This window comes from Mustela lutreola, chromosome 7, assembly GCF_030435805.1.
Source record: "Mustela lutreola isolate mMusLut2 chromosome 7, mMusLut2.pri, whole genome shotgun sequence".
NCBI classification, from domain to species: domain Eukaryota; kingdom Metazoa; phylum Chordata; class Mammalia; order Carnivora; family Mustelidae; genus Mustela; species Mustela lutreola.
In genome coordinates this window covers 150,702,855-150,724,430 of record NC_081296.1, presented here as the reverse complement: position 1 = coordinate 150,724,430, position 21,576 = coordinate 150,702,855, and the positions used below count along the sequence as shown (strand labels likewise).

General features: G+C 58.4%; 1 protein-coding gene across 2 annotated transcripts; it reads right to left on the bottom strand.

Moving 5' to 3' along the window:
* Positions 1-4,035: 4,035 nt before the first annotated feature.
* Positions 4,036-8,953, bottom strand: LBHD2 (LBH domain containing 2). Of its 2 annotated transcripts, none has more exons than XM_059179718.1 (4): positions 8,841-8,953; positions 7,024-7,102; positions 5,387-5,543; positions 4,036-4,384 (listed from the first exon to the last, which is right to left on the bottom strand). In XM_059179718.1, exons 2-4 carry the CDS (start codon positions 7,090-7,092, stop codon positions 4,290-4,292), a joined length of 321 nt encoding a protein of 106 aa, XP_059035701.1. In that variant the 5' UTR covers positions 7,093-7,102; positions 8,841-8,953; the 3' UTR covers positions 4,036-4,289. The 2 variants fall into 2 exon arrangements, with proteins under 2 accessions (XP_059035701.1, XP_059035702.1); XM_059179719.1 differs by having other exon boundaries at positions 7,024-7,099; positions 8,841-8,946.
* Between the last annotated feature and the right edge of the window lie 12,623 nt (positions 8,954-21,576).

Below are 21,576 nucleotides of genomic sequence, written 5' to 3'. Positions count from 1 at the left end.
TATTACTCCAACCTTTGATTCCTAGCAGTCCACGCGCAGGCTGTCAGGGAGCACGGCAGGGGAGGGGCGGCCCTTCAGGGCTCAAGGCAGTGAGAGGGGGACCCTTCTGTGGTCCCACTGAGGCCAGGGGCCAGAGGCGCTGGCCTGCCTCGGTAGGCGGCATCCCAGCCCAGAAGAAGCCCTCCCTCTTCTGGGCCCGTGTGCCAAGCTCATTCGGAGAGCCCCTGCCTGGCACGGAGAGCCAAGAGCCCATGGGACACAGGGGTGGAGGTGTGGGGAGATAGATCGGGAGGATGTCACAGTGACAGCAAAGGGAATGTCATAAGCCACAGGCCATTCCAGAGGGCTTCAGGAGCTGGCGTGGGAGAGGGCTCAGGGGGAGAAGGATTCGGCTCAGGAGTGAGGAGAGATGGCGCTCTGGGCAGCGGTCAGCAAAGGTGTGGATGCAGCCGGGCCTGTGGAATGGGGAGTACAGGCCCTCCTCCCCCACCGCGGATCCAGCTGGGGAGGGTTTGTGGGGAGGGACCCTGAGGCTTCCCAGAAGAGGCAGGCCCCACGTCTTCATGGGGGGATTCTGGTGCTGGCATCCTTGGAAAAAACTTAGGGGAAATCCAAGGAGGACTGATCCAGGCCTGAGCAGGCTGAGCAGGAGCCTCTGGGCAGGGGGCGGAGCAGGGCAGGTGGAGACAGGCTTGTGTCCAAGGGCTGCCAGGACACAGCGCCACTGGCTGGGGGGCTTAAGCAGCAGACATTTACTTTTCCAAGTTCTGGAGGTGGAAATCCGAGATCCAGGTGTCAGCAAAGCTGATTTCTCCTGAGGCCTCTCTCCTGGGCAGGGGGACGCCAGGCTCTCCCCGCGTCCTCACACGGCCGTTCCTCCGTGCGTGTCTCTGTGTTTCTGTTCTTATGAGGACACCAGTCCTATAGGATCAGGACTCACCCTATAGGATCAGGACTTACCCGAATGGCCTCGTTTTAACAAGTCACCTTCTTCAAGGCACTGTCTCCAAATATAGTCACCTTCTGAGGAATTGTTGGGAGTCAGGACTTCAACGTAGGAATTTTCGGTGGACAAACTCCAGCCCACAACAGATTGGAAGGCACCTGAGATGCTGCAGTGCCCCACTGCCACCCGTAGCCGGGTCAGATCGGACCCAGAGATACCAGCACCTCCTCCAGGAAGCCCTCTGGCTTCCCACTTGAGTCACGAGCCCCCTGAGCCCTGGGTACCCCTCTGTGAAGCAGGGTCACAAGTCTCAGCTCGAGCCCCGTGGGCTGGAGGAGCCCCCGCCCCAGCTCAGGCTGGTCTGCTCGCCGGCCTCCTGGGCCATGTGTCTCCAGCAGTCAGAAACCGAGAGATGGGAGGGGGACGCGCAGCTTCAGAGACAGAGGGACACCTCGCAGTGACAGCCCGGGGCTCTTCTTTGGCAGTCCCAGGGCCTCTGTGGAGTGAATACCTCCACCCTCGTTGCCCTGGAACACCAGCTCAGAGGTGTAGGAACCTGCCCGCGGCCCACAAAGCTGGTGAGACCGAGGCCAGGACGCCAGCCCTGGGTCCTGCCTCTGAGGACTGGGGTCTTCCCATAGGGCGAGGCCTTCTTGGTCTCTACTTCACAGGGCACATTAGGGTCACCTCCTCTCAAGAGAGGGGTCCCCGGAAAGCTGGCAGCACCCAGGGCCTGGGCAGTTGTGCCTGGGCCTCTCCCCAGCTCCCAGCTCCACCCCGCAGCGGTTGCACAGCAGGAGGCTGTGCTGGTTCTTTCATCCCATCTCCACGCTGTGGTTCCCCAATTGCCTCAGTAAAATCCCTGGAGAAAAGTCCCAGCCTTGTCTCCACTTCAAGAAAAAAAAAATGCAGCTGTTGGGGACCTGTGTCCACAGCAGCAGAGAACCTGCTCCCACTTGGGAGAAGGACTCTCACCCCCAGACGCTTGCTTGTGCCCATGGTTCCGGGGAAGCCAGGCTGTCACACCCCGAATGCAGATGCCAGAGGCGGCAGATGTCACCCACACCGCAGCCAGGACCAAACAGACCAGGCAGAGAGCAGGAAGCCTGGGTTGGATCCTCTGCTCCGAACCGGCTTTGGGTCGGGGCTTTAGGTCGGGGCAAGGGACGGTGTCTCTCCGAGACCGATATTGCAAAGTTGAGGTGACCCATCTCCGACCTGCACTAGGCAATGACCCCAACCCATTCCGGAATGGGGCCTCTGGATGATTCCCAAGGCCCTTCCCCCACCCCCCCCCCGCACCCTCCCACCACTGCCTTGGGGGCGTGGCCTCATGCATATGGGCGGGGCTACCTGGTGGGCGGGGCATCCACTTCTGGTACCGCCCCCTCCCGCTCTGCCGGAACCAGCTCTACTGAGTGAAGGTCGGTGGGCTGGGGACCGGTCTTTAAGGGACTGTGTCCTGCAGGCTGGGGGCCTGCGCTTGGAGGGCGGACATGCCGAGCCCTGCCCCCACTGGACTGCCTCAGTGGGCCTGACTCCCCCACCGTGGACTCACTGAGTACTGCAGGTTCCTGGGGCCTCCAATAATGGGTCACCTCCTCTCAAGGCCTGCCCTGGAAGATGGTGGGCTTCAGTGTGGTATTGTGGGTACCACTCAGACCGGGCTCTGAAGGGGACCTGGATTCTGTCCCAGCTCAGCGATTTGTCAGCGGTGGGACCTTGGGACAGTCGTATACAAATGAGTTTAACACTGTGCCGGGGAGGGGCTCTGAAGAAATCTCAGTAAATGAGACGCTGGCCCACCCCACCTTCTGCACCAGGAATATGCAAATCACCCCTGTTTGCTCAAGTCCCTCAGCCCACGACCCGTTTGCCGGTCAGCAAGCCCCGGCATGCGTCCTGTGAAATGTCTGCCCCCCACCATGTCCCGCGGAACCATAGGAGGGCTGGAGGCGGAGAGCAAGAAGGACTTGGAAGGACTGTCCAACACCTCTTCTAAGCTGGAGACCTGGGGGGGGGGGTACCACAGAGACAGCTGGGACTGTGGAGTGGCTCATGGGGCCACGGGATTAAAATTAAAACAGGCTGCCAGGCAAACGTCCTCACCTCCGCCTTCACCTCTCCTGCACTGGGGGCTGGGTTATTTTTAGAAGGAAGGCGTGCTGGAGGAAGTGCCTTATTCATCCTTGAGGTGAGCAAGGCCTCCAGGAAAGAAGAGAGGGGCGTGCGTCTCCCAACTGCCCCTCCGAGCTCACCAGGGCTCTGTCCCACCCGGCCTGAGCCCGAGGACTTCATTGAGCTTAACATTTATGCGGGGCTGCCTCCTGCCAGGCTTTCTCTGCCCTGGGTCAGGCTAGCCAAGGGCAGAGGACCATAACGTGAGACTGGGAGGGAGGTCAGCACACCTGGGCTCCAGCAGTGATTGGGTTTCTGCCCCCCACCCATGCTAACCCCAACTAGCCAGGAGGGCTCCCCTTGCGCAGAGAGACACGGCCAAGAGGCAATATCGCTGGACCCCTTGGAGGGAGAGGACACTCACGTGGGCAGGAAGAGGTGCCTCCCCGCCCCGTCCCAGGGACCCCATCACAGCTGGGGCCGGGACGAGCTGTGGGTGCCTCTTCACATGTCAGTGTGTTCATCTGCGAAGTGGGACTTTTGCAAGGACTTGAGGAGATCCAGCCTGGAATAGGACCCCCATCCTATGGGCCACTCCTGTGCCCTAGACTCCCAGTGAGGAGGGTTATAAGAGGAAAGAATCTTGCCCTCAGGGTCCAGCCAGAGCTGGAGGCCCCAAGGAGAGGGGGAGGGCCACCTGGAGGAAGCTTGTCCTGCCTTAGGTGGTCCTGGCTGAGGCTGAGCAGAGCAGAAGGCCCAAGGCTGGGGGAGCCAGAGGAGCAAAGTCCACAGGAGCAAACGGCCCCACCAGCCACCCCACCCCCAGTGTAGAAACACCTGAGTCACTCACTTGGCACTTTGGCCTGGTCACCCTGGGCTCCGAGTCAAGGCCCTTGTCTGGAATGCCATAGTAAAACCCAAACTGTTCCCAGCCCCTCAGGGCCCTACCAAATGTGTCCGCCAGCCACCAGGAAGGGCCTTTATTTCTGCTTCAAACCTCAGGACAGGGAGGGTGTGATCCAGATCCCGGGCTGCCCACGGGAGAGGGCAGGCGGTGGTCCTGGCCAGACCCCAGGAGGCAGGAGGTGGTGGCTGTGCTGTCCCCTCTCCAAGCATCAGCCCAGCCACCCAGGGACCGAGGCCCTCCCAGGTGTCAGCCAGCAGGGTTTGCTGGGTGCCCCCCACCCCAGCCCTGCACAGCAAAATCAGGCCATGTCCTGCCCCTTTACTGGGGGCCCTGGGGGGCCTGGTCCTTGCAGCTGGCATGCTTGCTGCTGGCGTCTTCCGGGGCCTTCCCGGGTGCTTCCCTCAGTGAGGAGGCTGCAGAAACATAAAGGTGTCCATGTTGCTGGGGCTGCATTTCCGACAGGCTGGCAAGGAAAGGGGGGGCAGGCAAGGCCCGGCTCTGGGAGCAGGAGCCCTTCCTCCCCTGGGGCCAGAGCGATAAGGTGGCAGATTGAAGGCAAGTCCGGGGCCAATCTGGAGACACTACCCTCTCCCCACCCAGAGCCCAAGTTCCAGTGGTTACCCAAGGGGTGATCCCTGGGGCCGCTCTGGGCCCTAGACGGAAGCTGACAGAGATTGAGGGGGGCTTTGGGGAAAGGCGGGGGTTATGGCCTAGACAGGCCCCTTCTGGGCCTCAGCTGCTGGGGGCTGACCTCTGAGAAGTGGGGGAGGGCAGGTAGGGGCTAGGCAGCCCCAGCGGAGGCCAAATTCATTTCCTCTTCAGGGGATAGACTTCCCAGGGCACAGCTTGCCCCCAGTGCCCTCCACAGAGGCTCGCACTGGCCAGCCTGCCGTCTCTCCTATGCCTCACACCTGGGCCCTGGAAGACCTCTCTTCTCCCCACACATCCTACTCCTTCTGGAAGCTTCCTTGGCTCTGGCAGCCTCTTGGTCTTTAATCAGGCACTGTTGGCCAGCACGGGTGCCTGTCACTAGGACGGCTCATCTCCCCCACCTCCTGGGCACCCAGGCCGGGCCTGCCCAGCACCCACCCCCTCACCTTTCCTAGGCCCTCTGAATGCACACCTGTCCCCCAGGCAGTGAATCAGGTGGGAGAGGAGAGGAGCTGGAATTGGGAGGAGCACAGGGTCTTGTGTCCCACAGACCCCAAATGCGTGCCTTTCTCTGCTGGGCCTGGGGTCCACCACAGCAGGTGGGGTCCTCGTGTGCACGTGGGAGGGGGCATTGGAAAAAGAGAGGGTCAAGGCCACGAGGCTCCCAGGTGCCCCCGCAGAAGCTCAGGCAAGGGAGGCGGTGATGTGCACAGACTGGAGGGGTAGCTCCCCCCCACCCGCGCCGCAGGCAGCCCCTCACTCACCAGCCGCGCCCTGGGTCTGGGCTGACCCCCTCAGGGCGCCCTCTGGCGGCCAGCGCAGCTCCCCGCTCTCCACAGAGCCCGCCTCGGGGGACTCCACCACAATTGAGGGCAGCCTCGGGCCCAGCTGGGGGCCCTTCTCCCGGGCACCTGCCAAAGCCTGCAGGGAGGGCGGGCAGCGGTCAGGGGCTCCCTGCTCGCTCCCACACCCCACACCTGCCCTGCACTCTGTTCACTGGGAGCTTCACGTGTGCGCGTGCGCGTGCGCGTGCGCGTGACATGGGTGTGCCAACCCCTCCCCCATCCCACCACGTGGGGGGACCGAGCACTCAGCACCTGGGACCCCAAAGGATCCATCTGCACTCAGGCCTTAGGTCCATTTCACAGACAGGAGCCTGAGGCCAGAGAGGCCAAGGCCACCTGGTGAGCGAGCCCAGGGCTTCTGTGCGCTGGAGCCGCCTCCCGCATCCCCTGTGGCCCCTTCTTAGGGTCTTCCTAGCGGGGCCTTTGGTCTCCTCCCCAGCGCCGAGGAGCTGGGAAGCTGTTACCATGGCAACCGGAGGCTCTCTGGGCTCGCTCTGGGCTCGCTCTGGGCTCATTGTTCGGTGCCCACAAGAGTGTGCGGGGGCTGCCTCCCCACGCCCGCCTGGTCCCCTCTGCATCCCCGCCTCCCATTCAAGGCCTCCGGAGGGAGAGGCCCGCGTGGCCAGCGCTCCCGAACGGCCCTCCGGCTGAGGCCACAGCAGCTGATGTCCTGCGTCCCTCCGCTCAAGGAGTGCCTTGAGGAAAGGCGGGCCCACCGCTGCAGGACTTGGCTATGTGGCTCAGAACCACCACAGCAGAACCATCTGAACATGTGTTGAAATGCACCTTCCTGGGCTCTCTGGGTGGGGGGCAGGAATCGGCATTTTCGCCAAGAACCGCAGGGTTCCCTCATGAGGCTGGGACCGCCTTGCAATCGCCAGCTCAGGGGCCTGCCTGCCCCGCCCCAGCGACGGGACCACCCGGCTCCTCCTGCCCGCATGGCCTCTGGCATCCTTCCCCACCTGCGGTTCTCCTCCCTGGCCTCCTCTGCGAAGGCCCGCTGACTCCCAGCCTGGGCGCTCCTTGGCCCAGGGTGTGCCACTGGAACGAGGAAGGTCCCACCAGTGGCGCTTGGAGGTCTGAGGCTTGGTGTCCATCTGTCCCGCCTGGGAGGCTGGCCCCCGTGTGACTCTGGGCTGGTCCCCTTCTCTAGCCCCACCAGCTCCCAGCAGTGCCAGCAATGACACTGTCCTGACTCTAGAATGCAGGACACCAAGACTGAACCCCTCATGTAGGGACTTCACCTTCTGGATGCATCAACACAGCCCCTGAAAACTAGGGGACCAGGGTGGGGGACTGTGCCATTGCCTCACCCACCAGGGAGCAGACCACTTTGGGGAACAATCCCGAGGGTCCTCGAGGTCCAGGAGTGGTGCCGAGGAAGTCAGGGAGGCTCGGCCGCCAGTTGCTTTATACAGCAGACTTCTAGGGAGGAGCATCTGCCTCACTCACACGGATCGGTAAACTGAGGCATGCCTCAAATCACAGGCCAGGGCTTGAGGCTGACTTTCTCCTGTCCCCCGTGGCTGGTAGACCCCAGGGCCCCAACTGCATACCTTTCCCGCTGGGCCTCCGGCCTCCTCCGCTGGGCTTAGCTCGGGCATGGCTGGCTGGGGGGCAGTCATGTTGTTGCTGCTGTCGAGGTGCGTGAAGACGGGGTTGTGGGCAGGGGAGAAACAAGGTGTCTGCCAGGGGACGGATACTGGAGTCCACTCTCCTCCTTTGAGCTTCCGACCACTCTAGCCTGCGCCCACCCCACCCTGGCCCACTGCCCCTGCTTCAGCTGACCTTCCTGTGCCACTGCTCCCTGCCCAAGCCCACCATCAGAGGGGACCCTGGACGGGCACCACGCAGCGTGCCCAGTGTTGCAGGGGGCAGGAGTGGAGCAGAAGCTGACTAAGCCTTGAGACCCATGAAGGTTTCTTTGAAGAGGGCCCTCTGATATGAGGCCTGATGGCTGAGCAGGAGGCTGCCAGGCCAGTGGGGAGGAGAGAGGATGTTCTGAGACAGGGAACAGCTAGGCGAGGACACAGAGATCGGGGGACCCAAACAGGTTTCTGAGCCAGGAGGCTGGGAGCCCCTGGAGTCAGGTTCAAGTCAGCCAGAGGCAAAGGTGGCCAGGTCCTCTCCAAGAGTGGACAAGAGTGGCCCCAGTTGGGGCCGGGCACTCGATACCCACAGCCAAAGGGAAACCAGCATCCTTTCTGCACTTGGCCAAGCCCACTCGGGCCAGCACAAGGTCAAGGGAGCCCAGCCAGGGACAGCCCAGCAAGGGCTCTGGGAAGAGAAGCCCTGGTGGCCTCCTGGGCACCAGCCTCCGACTCTCCACCTGTACTTGGCCAGAGGCAGAAGTGGGGGTGGGGTCTGGCTGGGAGGCCACAGGGGGCCCCAGGCAAGGGGCAGGAGTGCTGGGAGGGGGCTGGGCAGAGGGACAGCAGCAAGCTGGGGGATGGAGTGCCTGTGAAGCCTTGCTGGTTGTGGGGGAGGTGGTCCTGCGGGCACCCAGCAAAGGGCGAGGGTTGCTATTCTGGGATATGAGCTTTCTTTCACCCAACGCCCAGCTCCGTTTGGTTCGGGTCCCACTGAGACCCAGGGAAGGCTGGGAGGGAGCCATGTGCCTCCACCCAATCCCAGAGCCCAAGAGAGCCAGGCCCTACCCTCTCTCTCGGAGCTGATGCTCCCACATCAGTCCTTCCATATGTGCCCCTTCTGGAATCCCATATCAGAACTCAGAATCTCAGCTAGAGCCCAGGGCAGCCAGGAGAGAGACCAAGAGACCGGACTTAGATTGGAAAAAAAAACCCAGAGGGAAGGCAGACAAACCAGCTAGCCACAGAGATAAGGCAGAGGTGATAGGGCTGGGGAAGAGGGAAACAGAGCCAGAGGGACCACACAGACAGAGGAAGAGAGACGGAGAGACAGAGGGCTTGAGAAAGACAAATGACACAACTGTCGCCTTGGGCCCAGCCAGGGGCTAGGCAGCCAGCCAGCCAGCAAGTCTCTAAGGGCTGCCTCCCCGCTGTCCCGCGCCGCCAGGGTCAGCGGCAGCCGCAGCATTCGCCCATTAGGGACTCCCGCCACCCGCCACCCCCGCGCCCGCATCTCCGCCGGCGCCCAGGTGCGGCAGGCCAGGTGCGGTCCCCAGGCGCACAGCCCCCAGGCGCACTGCGCTCGCCCAGAGCCCGGCGTCCAGCAGCCAGGAGCTGAGCGCGGCCCCCACTGCCTCCTCTCTCCCGAGGGAGCTCCGACTCGGAACCCCCAAACTTCCCCCCGCCTTCCCCCCCGCCCAGCCCCGCGGAGCCGGGGCGCACCGGGGGCGAGGGCTAGGACGAGGGTGGGGAGGGGGCGCCCCCTGAGCCTCGCTCACACTCACCCTCCCGCGCTGGATGCTCGCGCCGAGTCGCCAGGCTCCGCTCGGAGCTGGCAGCCCGGGTTCGCCCTCCCCGGCTGCCGCCCGCCCTCCCCGGTGCTCTCCGCCCACACTCGCGCGCCGGCCCCCATGACACTCTGGCCGCGGGGCCCTCCCGCGCTCCCAGCCCCAGCTCCCCGGTAGCGCGCCCCGGGCGCATCCTCCCTTTGACAAAACCGCAGCCGCCAGAACCGGACTCCTGTCACTTGAGACCGCAAGCCTCAGGTTTGAGGTTCAGGAATTGCGGGCGGCGGGGGTCTGGGATGCGGGGTGAGGGGTGGTCAGAAGTCAGTGGGGCCAGAGACAGGGAAAGAAGACACCGTCCAGTTTGAAGGAGTGAAGAGAAGGGAAACAAGTGGGGTGGCCACTGGGGTGGGGTGGTGACTTGCTTCCCGCTCCTCTTCGCCCCCAATCCCATTCCCAAAAAGGAACACTGAAGTCCTGAGACAGCCGGTGGACAGACCTGACAGTGGAGAACGGGGTGCATAGCCTCTGATCCACATAATTCGCGTCCTTCCTCCATCCAGCCTCTAGCACCCCCATCCTTACCTAACATCCAGCTTCTAGCCAACATCCATAGTCCACCGTTCAGCATCCACTCAGCCAACCACCATCCATAAGCACCACCTCACGTATCTTCCACCAACCAGCCACCATCCAGCCACCATCCCACATTCGTTAACCATCCAACCCCAACCACCGCCCACGATTCAACCAGCATTCAGCTCAGCCGTGCCTTACTGAGTGCCTTCTGTGTGCCAACTCTTGTTCCAGGTGCTGGAGACAGAGTGGAGAGAACAGTGATCATTCATCCACCATAATCCATCCGCCATTACAATCCATCCATGATCCCTCCACTTACCATCCGTGCATCAACTCCCACCCATTGTTCACTGTCCGTTCAATACCCAACGTCATTCATCGTCCATTCACTATCCGCTCGCCATGGACGGTCTTCACCTGTGCACTAAACCATGCATTTGCCGTACACCACTCACCACCCACCATCCATCCACCATCTCTCCACCACCTTCTCCTTCACCATTCCACCTTGCTTCCATTTTCCGTGATGGAGCCGTCTGTCATTTAATGATCACCCATTCTTCCCCTAATCATCCATCCAGAATCACGCACTCATTGTCTGCTCATCACCAACTTTCCATCTTCGCTCCCACAGCACACAAACCACTATCCACTGACCTGGCAACCACTCATTTTCCGTCTGTCCCTCCATTCATGCCCCATTCAGCCCCAGCATTCACGATCCATCCCTCAGTCACACCTCCACTCCCATTTATCTGCCATTTACCCATCATTCTCTGTGAAAAGATCCATCGCAATCACCCACTTACTATTTACCCGCCACCCACCCATGCTCCGTGGTTCATCCACCCACCAAGCATCCACTATGCACCACCTATTACTTGCAATTCCTCCTCTATCTGCAGATTCTGTCCCGTCCGTTAGTCTGTCAATTGAGTGTCTGCATCGTCCACTCTCCATCTACCAGCCTAGTCTGGTTATCTGCCCATCACTTAACCAATTACTGCTCACATCAATGTATCCGCCACTCACCGTCTCCCATCTACCCAGCACCTCCCGCGACCATGCTTCCCTGCCTACCCAACCATCATTTACACACCCACCCGCATCACACACACACCGTCTACCACTGCATCCACTTTCCCATTAATTCACCTCTCCACCCAGCCTTCATCCCCTACCAACGGCGCGCTCGTCTGGTGTCTCACCGTCCACCATTCTCCCCTGCATTCATCCGTTGCTCCTGTAGCCGCTGCTGCCCCCACACACGAACAACCGTTAACCTTTCTGACTTCTCTCTACCACCCACCTCGTCAGTCATTCACTCACGCACCCATCTTCTCGCCATGCTGTCACGCATTCACTTATAAACATTCAATAATAAATATTAATATTTTTAAGAGCTTACTTATTTATTTGAGACAGAGCAGAAACAGAAGGGGAGGGAGAGGCAGAGAGAGAAGCAGACTCCCACTCAGCTGGGAGCCCGATGTGGGGCCTGATCCCAGGACCCTGGGATCATGACCTGAGCCAAAGGCAGAGGCTTAACCGACAGAGCCACCCAGGTGTCCCAATAAGTATTAATATTAGGGGAGCCTGGGTGGCTCAGTGGGTTAAGCCTCTGCCTTCGGCTCAGGTCATGTTCTCAGGGTCCTGGGATTGAGTCCCGCATCGGGCTCTCTGCTCAGCGGGGAGCCTGCCCCCCCCACCCTGCCTGCTGCTCTGCCTACTTGTAATCTCTCTCTCTTTCAAGTAAACAAAATCTTTTTTTAAAAGATTTTATTTATTTATTTGGCAGACAGAGATCACAAGTAGACAAAGAGGCAGGCAGAGAGAGATTGGAGGAAGCAGGCTCCCTGCTAAGCAGAGAGCCCAATGTGGGGCTCCATCCCAGGACTCTGGGATCATGACCCGAGCCGAAGGCCGAGGCTTTAACCCACTGAGCCACCCAGGTGCCCCCAAATAAAATCTTTTAAAAAACACAAATATTAGGGACACCTGGATGGCTCAGTTAGTTAAGAGGCTGCCTTCGACTTAGGGTCCTGGGATCAAGCCCCACATCCGGCTCCTGGCTCAGCAGGGAGCCTGCTTTCCCCTCCCAATCTGTATGCTGCTCTCCCTGATTGTACTCTCCGTCTCTGTTAAATGAATAAATAAAATCTTTTTAAAAACCATAAATATTAAACATGTATTACTCAACGTAGTGCTGGGTTCTAGGACCGTGGAGATGAATAAGATTCCATCCAAATTCATGGTCTGATGATTTCATACTCTGATGATCCAAAAAGAAGAGACAGGTCAGAGAATGTATGTTGTGTTTAAACCTTGGTGCCTCCCTCTTCTGGCCATAGGACCATCAGACCTCTGTGCATGAGTTTCCCAGGAGAAGGACCAGGAGAGGACATCGCAGCAGAACTGGCAGAGCCTGATCCCGCCACGGAGACTGCGGTCTGGGGAGCCGATCATGTGGTGTAAAGAGGAATAAGGCCGGGAAATGAGGTCGGCAGAGGTCATGGAAGGCTAGGAACCCCGGGCTAAGCGTTGGGTCCCTGATGGCGACAGGGGGCTCTGGGAGGGTTTGAGGCCGGTAAGTACCCTGTCAGCTAAGTTCTAAGCAAGTTACAAAAGTACTTCTCCACGGAAGAGCACCTGAACCAGGGACCAGAAGCACGGGGGCCTGCCGTAGAGTCACCCCGCAAGACCAGCGCGATGCTGTGGCTGCAAGCGGACGGCCCCTCTGCCCAGATACCCTTGAGTCAAGAATGCTCCCATCTACACCACCCAACCCCGCAAAGGCCACTTTCCACGTGGGGCAGGAATTGCTCTTCCTACGTGTTAATGAGGGTGCTGGCTGTCACCTAGGGCGTTGGTTATCAGCCAAGGTGTTAGCCCACAGGGTCCTCGCGGCTCCTGGGGATTGCTGCTAACAGGCTTCTCTGGGAGGGCTGGAGGCCCTTGAGGCAAAGGCCGTGGGGGGCGGGCAGCAGGCTGGGGACAGGGAGTATCTTTAAAGACAGGGCGGGAGGCCCATGTCGGACCCGCAGTGTCAGTCTTGGGGCCCATCTTCTCCTCCAGCCTCCAGTGGTCCTTCTCCCCCCTCCTGCCCGGCCTCCACCAGGGACCCAGCGGCACAGGAGAGGGACAGATCTGGAGGCAAAGGAAGCTTTGTATCCCGGCGGCGCCCAGCCTCTGCCCCTTTCCGGACCTGTAGTCCCTCCCCACGTCCTAGGAGGAGAGAGCGGACTAGGAGAAGAGTAAGGACCAACCATCTCTCCTGTGCCAGCGCTGATGGCCGCCGCGAGACTGGAATTATCCCTTTAGCCACCCGCTTAGCACACACACCCTCCCAAGCCTGAGCAGGGGTGAGGGCCGCTGCCGGGGCTGGAGGTCAGGGTGGGCGGAATCCTGGTTCTGGTCCAGGAACGGTTGCTCTGTGCGCCCTCGTGCGGCCCTTCTCGGGTAAAACGCCCCAGACTCCGGGCGGCGGACGCTCTGTGAGAGCAGGTCTGGGACTGAGCTCTGTGCCCTTGGTCCTAAGGGTCCTAACTAAATTACCCCAGGCGAGGAGAGCACCGGCTAAGGGATGAATGGACAGATGGCTGAGGAAAGGTCTGGCTGGAGAAAACCTCCAGCCGTCTCTACCGACTGTCTCTTCTCAATAAAACTTTCCCTCCGGCACCAACACTAAATCTTCAGTCTTCCTTCAGGATGTTTCTCTCTAATGCAAATACTCAGACTTCAGAGTTTTACTTTTTTAAGATTTTATTTATTTATTTGATGGAGCAGGGAAAACAAGCAAGGGGAGTGGGAGAGGGAAAAGCAGGCTTCCCACTGAGCAGGGAACCCAAGGCGGGGCTTGATACCAAGACCCTGGGGTCTCGACCTGAGCTGAAGGCAGATGCTTAACGACTGAGCCACCCAGGTGCCCCAGATTTCAGGGTTTTAAAAATGCCATGATAAGAGAATCACACCAACAGAGGCAGTCCCAGGGAGCGAGGGTGAGCAGGTGTGTGGGCACAGTCCAAAGCACCTGTCCCAGGGTCTGTGGGACCCAGGAGGCCCCAGCATTGCCATCAGCCACCACCACAGGCCTGTGGTGTGCCCTTGGACAAGGGTGGGGTGGCGATCCCCGGGGGTGGGAGAAATCTATCCTTTCTGGGAGTCTGGAGTAGGGACAGGAGGAGAACCCGGGCCCGTTCTCTGGGTCTGAACGGCCCTCCCTTGACCAGTACTGTGCGGGACTGACATGGGCATATGAGGGGGTCGGGGTGAATGAGGCAGGATGTCACAAGGGACGCAGGCCCATCGCTGCGGGGCTCCAGGGGTCTGGGCTGGGCATTCCTGGCAGGCCACGAGGCTTCATTCCAGCACCCTTCCCAGCCTGGGAGACAGACCACTGAGTGTTCAGGGCCCCCCGCAGTGGTGGGTAAGGGGGAAGCCATGCACGGACTGAGAGCCTGGGGGCGCCCATTCTTATGCCCCATTCCCCACGTCCCACTCCTCACGAATGAGGGAAAGACAGCGTGCGGATGGTCCCCTTGGGGGCCTCGCTCCCCTGGGACGGGCGCTGCCGGATGCCCTGCTCTCTGCTCAGACCAGGTGGCTCAGAGTCTGTCTCCTGGTCTCAGTTTCTCCAAGCCTCACGCCCTCCCTTCCTCCCTGCGGGGGTGGGTGCAGATTCCAGGTCTTGGGAGCCTGAGGGGATCAGGTTGATGTTCCTTCCCCACTCAGCACCTCAGCCCGCAGCCTCTACCCCTGGCACATGGGGGACAAACTGGGGCTCCAGAGAGTGGGTCAGCGGGAGAATGGGAGGCAAAGCTGTCCCCCAAAGCAGGCACCCTGCACACTGGGGGAGGGAGGGGCTTGTTGTTCCACAGGCTAGGGCCCCCGCTGGTCCCCCACACAGGGAACGCCACTCACAGGCAAAAGGAGCAGGGGGGCTCAGGTTCAGCCCCACCAGGTCTGGGGGACCCCGCGGACCCATCAAGGTCTGTAGGGGTGGCCAGAGAGGAGGCCTGGTTTCCGGCCTGAAGGACAGGTGACCTTGGAGAGAGGCAGCCCAAGTGTGGGGACTAGTGCTAGGGCAGGCAAGGGTGGGGCTGCCGGTGGGACTTGAGGCTGGTCCCAGGGCAGAGTTGACCCAGACCGCAGGGAAGGAAGAGAGCTGTCCAAGGTTGTGCTGCTCACAAAGGCCGCTAGGGCGGATGTCATCCCGCCTGCAACCTGTGTCCTGCCAGCACAGCGCTGGCCCCATCCCACTCTGGGCCCACCCACCCCTGGGGACAGCGCTGTCACCAGCCCTCCAGCTTCTTCACTCCAACCCATTCCCAGAAGCCGAAGCTGGGCAGGATACACCTGGGGGTGGGGTGGGGGTGGGGTTCTCATATATTAGGGCCTTCAGAGGTCTACCCACTGCCAGGAGCAAGGGGTAGGACCCAGCTGGCCATCCTGGGAGATCCCAGGACTCACCACCCCACCAAGCCGCAGCTCCTGTTCACAAAGGTGGTGACAGATCCTTCTCCAGGAAGCCTTGGTAAATGAGCAGTGCTCGCCATGAGCCACCTTTGTGTAACCCGTATGAAGTTTGGAGTAAGTGCCCCTTTAATGCACACAGATGTTTGCCTAGTGCAGGGGTGCTCTGGAGCGACTTAACGTAATTCTAGCCCTAATTCTTGCATAGCACTTCCTGTGTGCCAGGCCCACCTGGGAGCTCTGCCTAGCTCATTGCATCATGGGAAGCCTGGACGAAGGGTATAGTATTATCCTATTCTGTGGTGGAGACAATGGAGCGGAGGGACTGAGAAACCTGCCCAGGCCGCAGAGCTGAGCGCCAAGCAAGGCTGGGATTGGCAAGGGGCAGATGAGACCTGCAGCTGACCCCCGCGCTGGGCTGGTGCTCTGGGGTACCGGGTGCGAGGAGGTAGGGAGGCACACCTCTCGCGGTGCCCGCACTTAACAGGGGCCACTCCCCAGCTGGGATGCGGCCTATCCGGTTGGCTCTCCAGCGTCACCGCAGCCCTGGGGACAGCTACGGGCTCAGACACAGACGCGGAGGGGGACGCGGCTTGCCCCAGGGCTCCCTGCACAGAGCTGAGCCCGGACTCTGGGTTCCCTGGGTTCCCGGCCCCTCCTGCTTCCAAGACTAGGGGCCTCAGGCGAGTCCTGGAGCCATGGCTCTCCCCTCGCCCCAGGACGGGACGTTGAATCCCTGCGGACCACCGGAGGCTGGGGGGTGCTGTGTAAGCCCTCGGACGGCTCAGACCCTGCCCATCCCCCCGCAGCCTCCGGGTGACTGCGATCTTCAGGCTGGGGCAAAGCTGTGATGGCGCCCGGGGACAGGCCGGAGCCAAAGGGCATGGGTGGGGGTGGCAGGTGGGGGCGGACAGCCCTTTCCCAGCCCCGCCTGCGGGGTTCAAGGTCTGGAGGCTGAGCTGGCTTGAAGGTGGGACCCGGCACCCCGATCCTGCTGGCTCCCCGGGCGCGAAGCAGCGGAGGAGGGCACACCCCAAGCCTCGGTTTGCTCTTCTGAGACAGGCCGTTCCTGTCCCTGCCTCCCCAGTCCTCAGTGGGTTGGTCGGCCAAGCGCCGTGCACAGAACACTTCGATGGTTTTCAGGTTTTCCTGCAAAGCCTTGCTGTCCCCCCCACAGCTGCCCCCGACACACACGCGCTCTGGGCGCCTCCTCCCTGACTCCTCGGTCCAGCGGCACACGTGCTCCTTCCAGGCGGTGCGTGGTTCCCTCCCCACTGCTGTAGGTTCTGGAGCAGAAATCCTAGATCAGAGGCTCCAGAGGGCCCCACTTCGGGAGTGAGGAGTCACGGAAGGCTCTGAGCAGGAGAGATGTGGCCAGAGCCCGCCTTTGGGAAGGTGCTTGGGGGAGACTGCCAGGCAGGGGGCCAGCAGGGCGGGAGGAGGTGGCATGGGCTGTTTCGATCACCACCTCGTCTCACCTTCCAGCATCGTCACCGGCAGCAGCTACTCTCTGTAAGTAAACACAGTGGGACTTCTGCATAGAAGGTGCCCAGTGGGACTGCATGCTTTGGTCATGACCTCTGATGTTTTGCAGCCTCTGCAATGCGGGGACTCCACGTCCCTTTCAGATGAGGAGCTCGGGGTCACAGAGTCAGCCTGCTGCTTCTGGTCGGGTCCTCTCACTGAGCCTGCACAGACAGTTGCTGGGCACTGCTGGTTTCAGTGCTCTGGGATGCCGGGAACATTCCTAGGGGCAATGGGGCATCTCAAGCAAGGCCATGCAAGGGGGGATTAGGAGGGCAAGGTTTGCAAACTCACAGTCCGGTCTGCGTCAAGATGCCAAGGAGATAAGCAGCAGTCCACTGGAAAGATGACTGTCTGGCCTTCCCTCGCTCCTCCCTGCCACCCTCTCTGGGCTCCCAGCCTGCTTCCTTCATGCACACACGTCTCCGTGGCTACTTTCTTTGTGTCTGATCCTGGCAGGTACCGGCTTATGCCCGTGACCTTCAAAGTCCTCCACGTTGTCAGCTGGGAGGCTGAGCAGGAGGAAGACAAACGCTTCCAGAAGAGCCCTGGCCCAGAGACATGGGTGGCAGGAAACCTCAGGAGCCACCACCGGGATCACCGCGACTTCAGGACCCAGGTGGCAACAGGCAGGGACAGTGGAGCTGCTCCCAAAGGTTGTGGTCAGGGCCTGCCCGTGCAAGTCCGGGCCTGACCCCTCCCGGCCGTCTCACACTGGTCACCTCCGGTTCCCGTTCTGTGCCTAGAAAGCCTCACCTGGCTGCCTCCTTCCTGCTCACATCTTAGCTACTGTAGCCACGACGGGCAGAGGCCTCCCTGGGTCCCCCATTTCTGTAAGGCAGGCACCCTCTCCTTCTCCATCATGTTGCCGCGTCTGCTTTCCTCAAAGCCCTGGCCACTCTCCGAAATTCTCTCTTCCTACCCCTCTGCGCCCCGGTCTGTGGTCTGCCCCCGGATGAGAGTGGACGCCTGGGTGCCCATCTGGGCCACTGCTGCACCCTCCGTATCTAGGGCCGTGCTGGCGCGTGGCGGGCCGTCGGTAGCTTTGGTTTGGTTGAGTGAATGGATCTCCGTAATTTTTCAATGAGTGAAGGGACCATTATTGATCTGTGTGTCTTGGGTTGGAAGTTCAGGTTTTCCTGACTTAATGGCAGGTAACTGATAACGAATATTACTGTACATATGACTGCCTCCGTCAGAGTCCCGGCAGGGGCCACGGGGAAATCCAGGACATCCCACGCCCTGGCCCAATGTGTAGAACCCATTTAGATTCTCTCTGACACTTGGGTTCCATGTCCCAGACCCACTTCTCTGCCGCTCCTCTGCCTACTGGTTCCATGGCATGAGGGACCAGAAATAGCCGGTGGGGGCCAGGGGGCAGCTCAGCTCCGTTCACTGGAAGCATGACTGTTTCCTGATAAAAGCATTCCTCTCTTGGACACCAGCCCAAGGTCACAGGAAGGAAAGCAAAAATTCTTCCAGTGTGTTGTTTGGTGTTATGGTGAGAGGGGACGCTCCCGCCTCCCCTGCATGGCTCCTGGACCCACGCATTCGGGCTGTGGAGGGATGGTGCTAGATGGTGCTTTCTAGGTCGGGGCACACACCACAATCCAGACCACGGGGTCCGGGGTGTTGACTCTCCTCCAGTGCCAGAACTAGCCTTCTGCAGACCACCCTGCCACTCTCTGAAGCCGGTTTCTTTGGGGTGTCAGGGCACAGGGTAAGCCCGGGGAATTTCACGGGCATGGGCCGTCTGTCTGCTGGGCTTCCTCCACCAGAAAATGAGGCCTTCAGTCTAAGGTGGTGTTGCTTGCATTGCCATGGTGATGGATAAATACGACATTCTCCAAGTCTACAAATGGTGGTGCGGGCAGAAGCGATGTGGCTGGAAAGGCAAGTACTGAGCCGGAGTATGCAAGAGTCAGCCGCTGCTCTTTTCATGATGGCAGCAGTCCACTAGGCAACCACCCGTCCCCCGGGGGAATGGCACCATATTAGGAACTCACTGTGGGGCCCTGACGTTGCCAAGGTGGGCACTCAGCTGTCATGGAAGCCAAGTCAGCCTTGGTGAGGGCAGCCCCTGTGGCTGAGCCCCCGTGTAGTCGCCCTCCCAGCCTCGTCAGTCACTTGCACACAGGCCCATTGAGAAAGCCCTGGGACAGGGGAGGAAAGAGGCCGATGTCCTCAGAATGGGTCACCTTGTCCACCTGACCCACAAGAGCCTCCTCCACAGTAGAAGCCGTTCCATGACATTTGTGCCCATCCCGAGCGACACATCCACTTGCGTTTCCCCTCCAAGCAGAAAAAGTTCATTTTTCCAAAGTCTCTGATTGGCAGGCCAACCCGTTAGCTGCTGCCCGTGGACAAACACAGAAGTTTTGTCTCCTGGGAGAATCTGTCTTCGCCACTGGCTTTCAGGGTTTCTCCTGAGTGTGTTTGTAAAGCAGCAACCATCTATCCTCTGGCTAGACCTGGGCAGACCAACCTTTAAATCAGGTCCACACTTTTTTTGTTGTTTTTTAGATATTTTTTATTTATTTGACAGAGAGAACGAGAGAGAGAGAGATATGTCACAAGTAGGCAGAGAGGCAGGCAGGCAGAGAGAGAGGGGGAAGCAGGCTCCCTGCTGAGCAGAGAGCCCGATGTGGGGCTCTACCCCAGGACCCCAGGATCATGACCCGAGCCGAAGGCAGAGGCTTTAACCCACTGAGCCACCCAGGTGCCCCAGGTCCACACTGTTTCAATCCTTTTTTGATTGGTCATGTTCCTTCCCATGAAGGTGGAGCTGTGGGTTCAGAAGAGTTGGCAAAACCGTAGGAGCAGATAGTGTGGAGGCTAAGCCACCTACTTTCTCATGAAGTTTAGTTGTTCCTCCCAGGTCTACGTGGGATCAGTCTCATCTTATAATGCCCTGCCTCATGCACATACAGCTTTATGATTTAGGGGATAAGACACTGTTTTGTAATGGACAACTTGGGTTGCATAGTTTTTTGGTGTTAAGTCCCTGCTAAGGTCCAGCAGCAAGCCAGGAGCTGTCTTTGAACCAGAGAAGAGCTTTCAGTGGAAGCTGGCATGGCCTTACTCTAAAACCCTGTGTGTATACACAGGGATTTTCCTCTTAGGACTTGCCCCACCAAGAGTCTCTGCCACTCACTCTCACCACAGAGGGTCTGCTGGGCCTTAGAGGTCAGGTGGCAGGGTAGCTTGCACCAAAGCCCGGAGCTGCTGGAAAGCTCATTTGTGCTCTGGGTTCCATTAAAAAATGGCAGTTTTGGAGGGTACCCAGCAATGAATTGGAGAAACTCACCCAAGCCATAAATGTGTCTACACAACCCAACAAAGACAATTAGATGCTGTGCTGGGCTCTTCATGGTGGGCATTCCTATGTCTGAAAAGTCTTTATTTTCACCTTCCTTTCTTGAAAGTTATTTTTGCTGGATATAGAATTCTAGGCTGAGTTTTTTCCCCCCTTTCAATACTTTTTTAAAGATTCCGTTCCAATATCTTATCATTTACATAATTTCCAATAGGAAACTTGATGACATCTGGAGAGCCTGGATGGCACAGCTCTTGGGCGTCTGAGTCTGGGTTTCAGCTTGGGCTCTGATCTCAGGGTTGGGAGGTCAAGCCCCATATCAGGTTCTGCTAAGCACTGAGTCTGCTTGAGTTTCTCCCTCCCGCTCCCTCTGCCTCTCCCTCTTCCTCTGTACGTCTCTCAAGTAAATAAATACATACATATTTTAAAAAAAAGAAAATTTTTTTAAACTGGGTTTGAGGAATTCAATTATGATGTGACCTTAGTTTTTCCCCCATGTTTCTTGTGGTTGGGGTTTATTGAAATTCTTGGATTTATGAGTTTACAGTTTTCATCGAACTTGGAAAATTTTAAGCCATTATTTTTTCCAAATATTTTTTTGGGTCCCTTCCTTTTCTTGTTTTTCTCCTTCAGGAACCCAATTATCCATACATTGGGCCATTTGATATTGTCCCACAATTCACACATGCTGTTCGTTTTTCTGGGTTCTTCTCATGGTTTTAAGTAGGTTCTACTGCTATGTGTTTACATTCACTAAACTTTTCCTATGTAATGTCTAATTTGCCATTAATCCCATACTATATGTTTTCAAGGAATTGTAGTTTTCATCCCTAAAAGTTCTATTAGGGTTTAAAAAAATGCCTTTTGTGATTCTATTTATTTTTTAACATACAGAGTATGGTTATAGTAACTTCTGTGCTAATTCTAACATTGTGTAAGTTCTGGTTTGGTTTATTAAACTGATTACTCTCCTTGCTATGAGTTGTGTTTTCTTGCTTCTTTGAATGTCCGGTCATCTTTGATTAGATGCCAGATAGTGTGATTATCTTTTTTTGAGTGCTGGCTATTTTTGTGTTCCTATAAAAATTTGTTGCACTTTGTTCTGGGATGTGGTTAAATTGCTTCAAAACACTTTTTTTTTTTTTTTTAATAGGATGTTAGGTGGGCCTGGAGCAGTGCTCAGTCTAGAGATAATTCCCATCTCCATGGCACAACCCTCTTAAAGATTCTACCCAGTGCTGTTGAATTATGAATTTTTCCAGTCTGGCTGGTGGAAAACAACACTATTTCCAATCTGTGTGAGTACCAGGCACTGTTTTCTCTAATCTTCTTGAATGGTTCTTTCTGTAGCCTTTAGAAGTTCTCCCCTCCCCCACAGTAGTGCTAGCTGAAAAATTGCTGGATACTCACTCCAGGGGGATCCCCTGCAGATCTTCAGGGTTCTTTCTCTGTGCAAGATTCAGGTTTAGAGCAGATGGCAGGCAGAGAAACACAAGAACTTCCCGACAAGGACAGTGACCTTTGTCCAGTGTACATGTAATAAATTTATCAGAACTGAAATTGGGAGGGGCATCAAGAGACAACAAATGTAGAATTCTCAAAGGAGGTGTAGGATTACCATATGTAGGCTGTCAAAAGAAATGCATGAAAACCTGTCCCACACTCTGGAATAAAAGGTGTGTCAGATGACATGGTCCTACTGGGGTGTGGAGCAAGGGGCATGCCTTCCTTTACCTGAAACCTATGGCTTCCTAGGGATTGCTCAGAGAACTTAAGATGTGGCCCTCCCTTGGGGACATCATGGACTGGGAATGGACTCCCAGGCAGGGAGGGAGGGCTCATGAG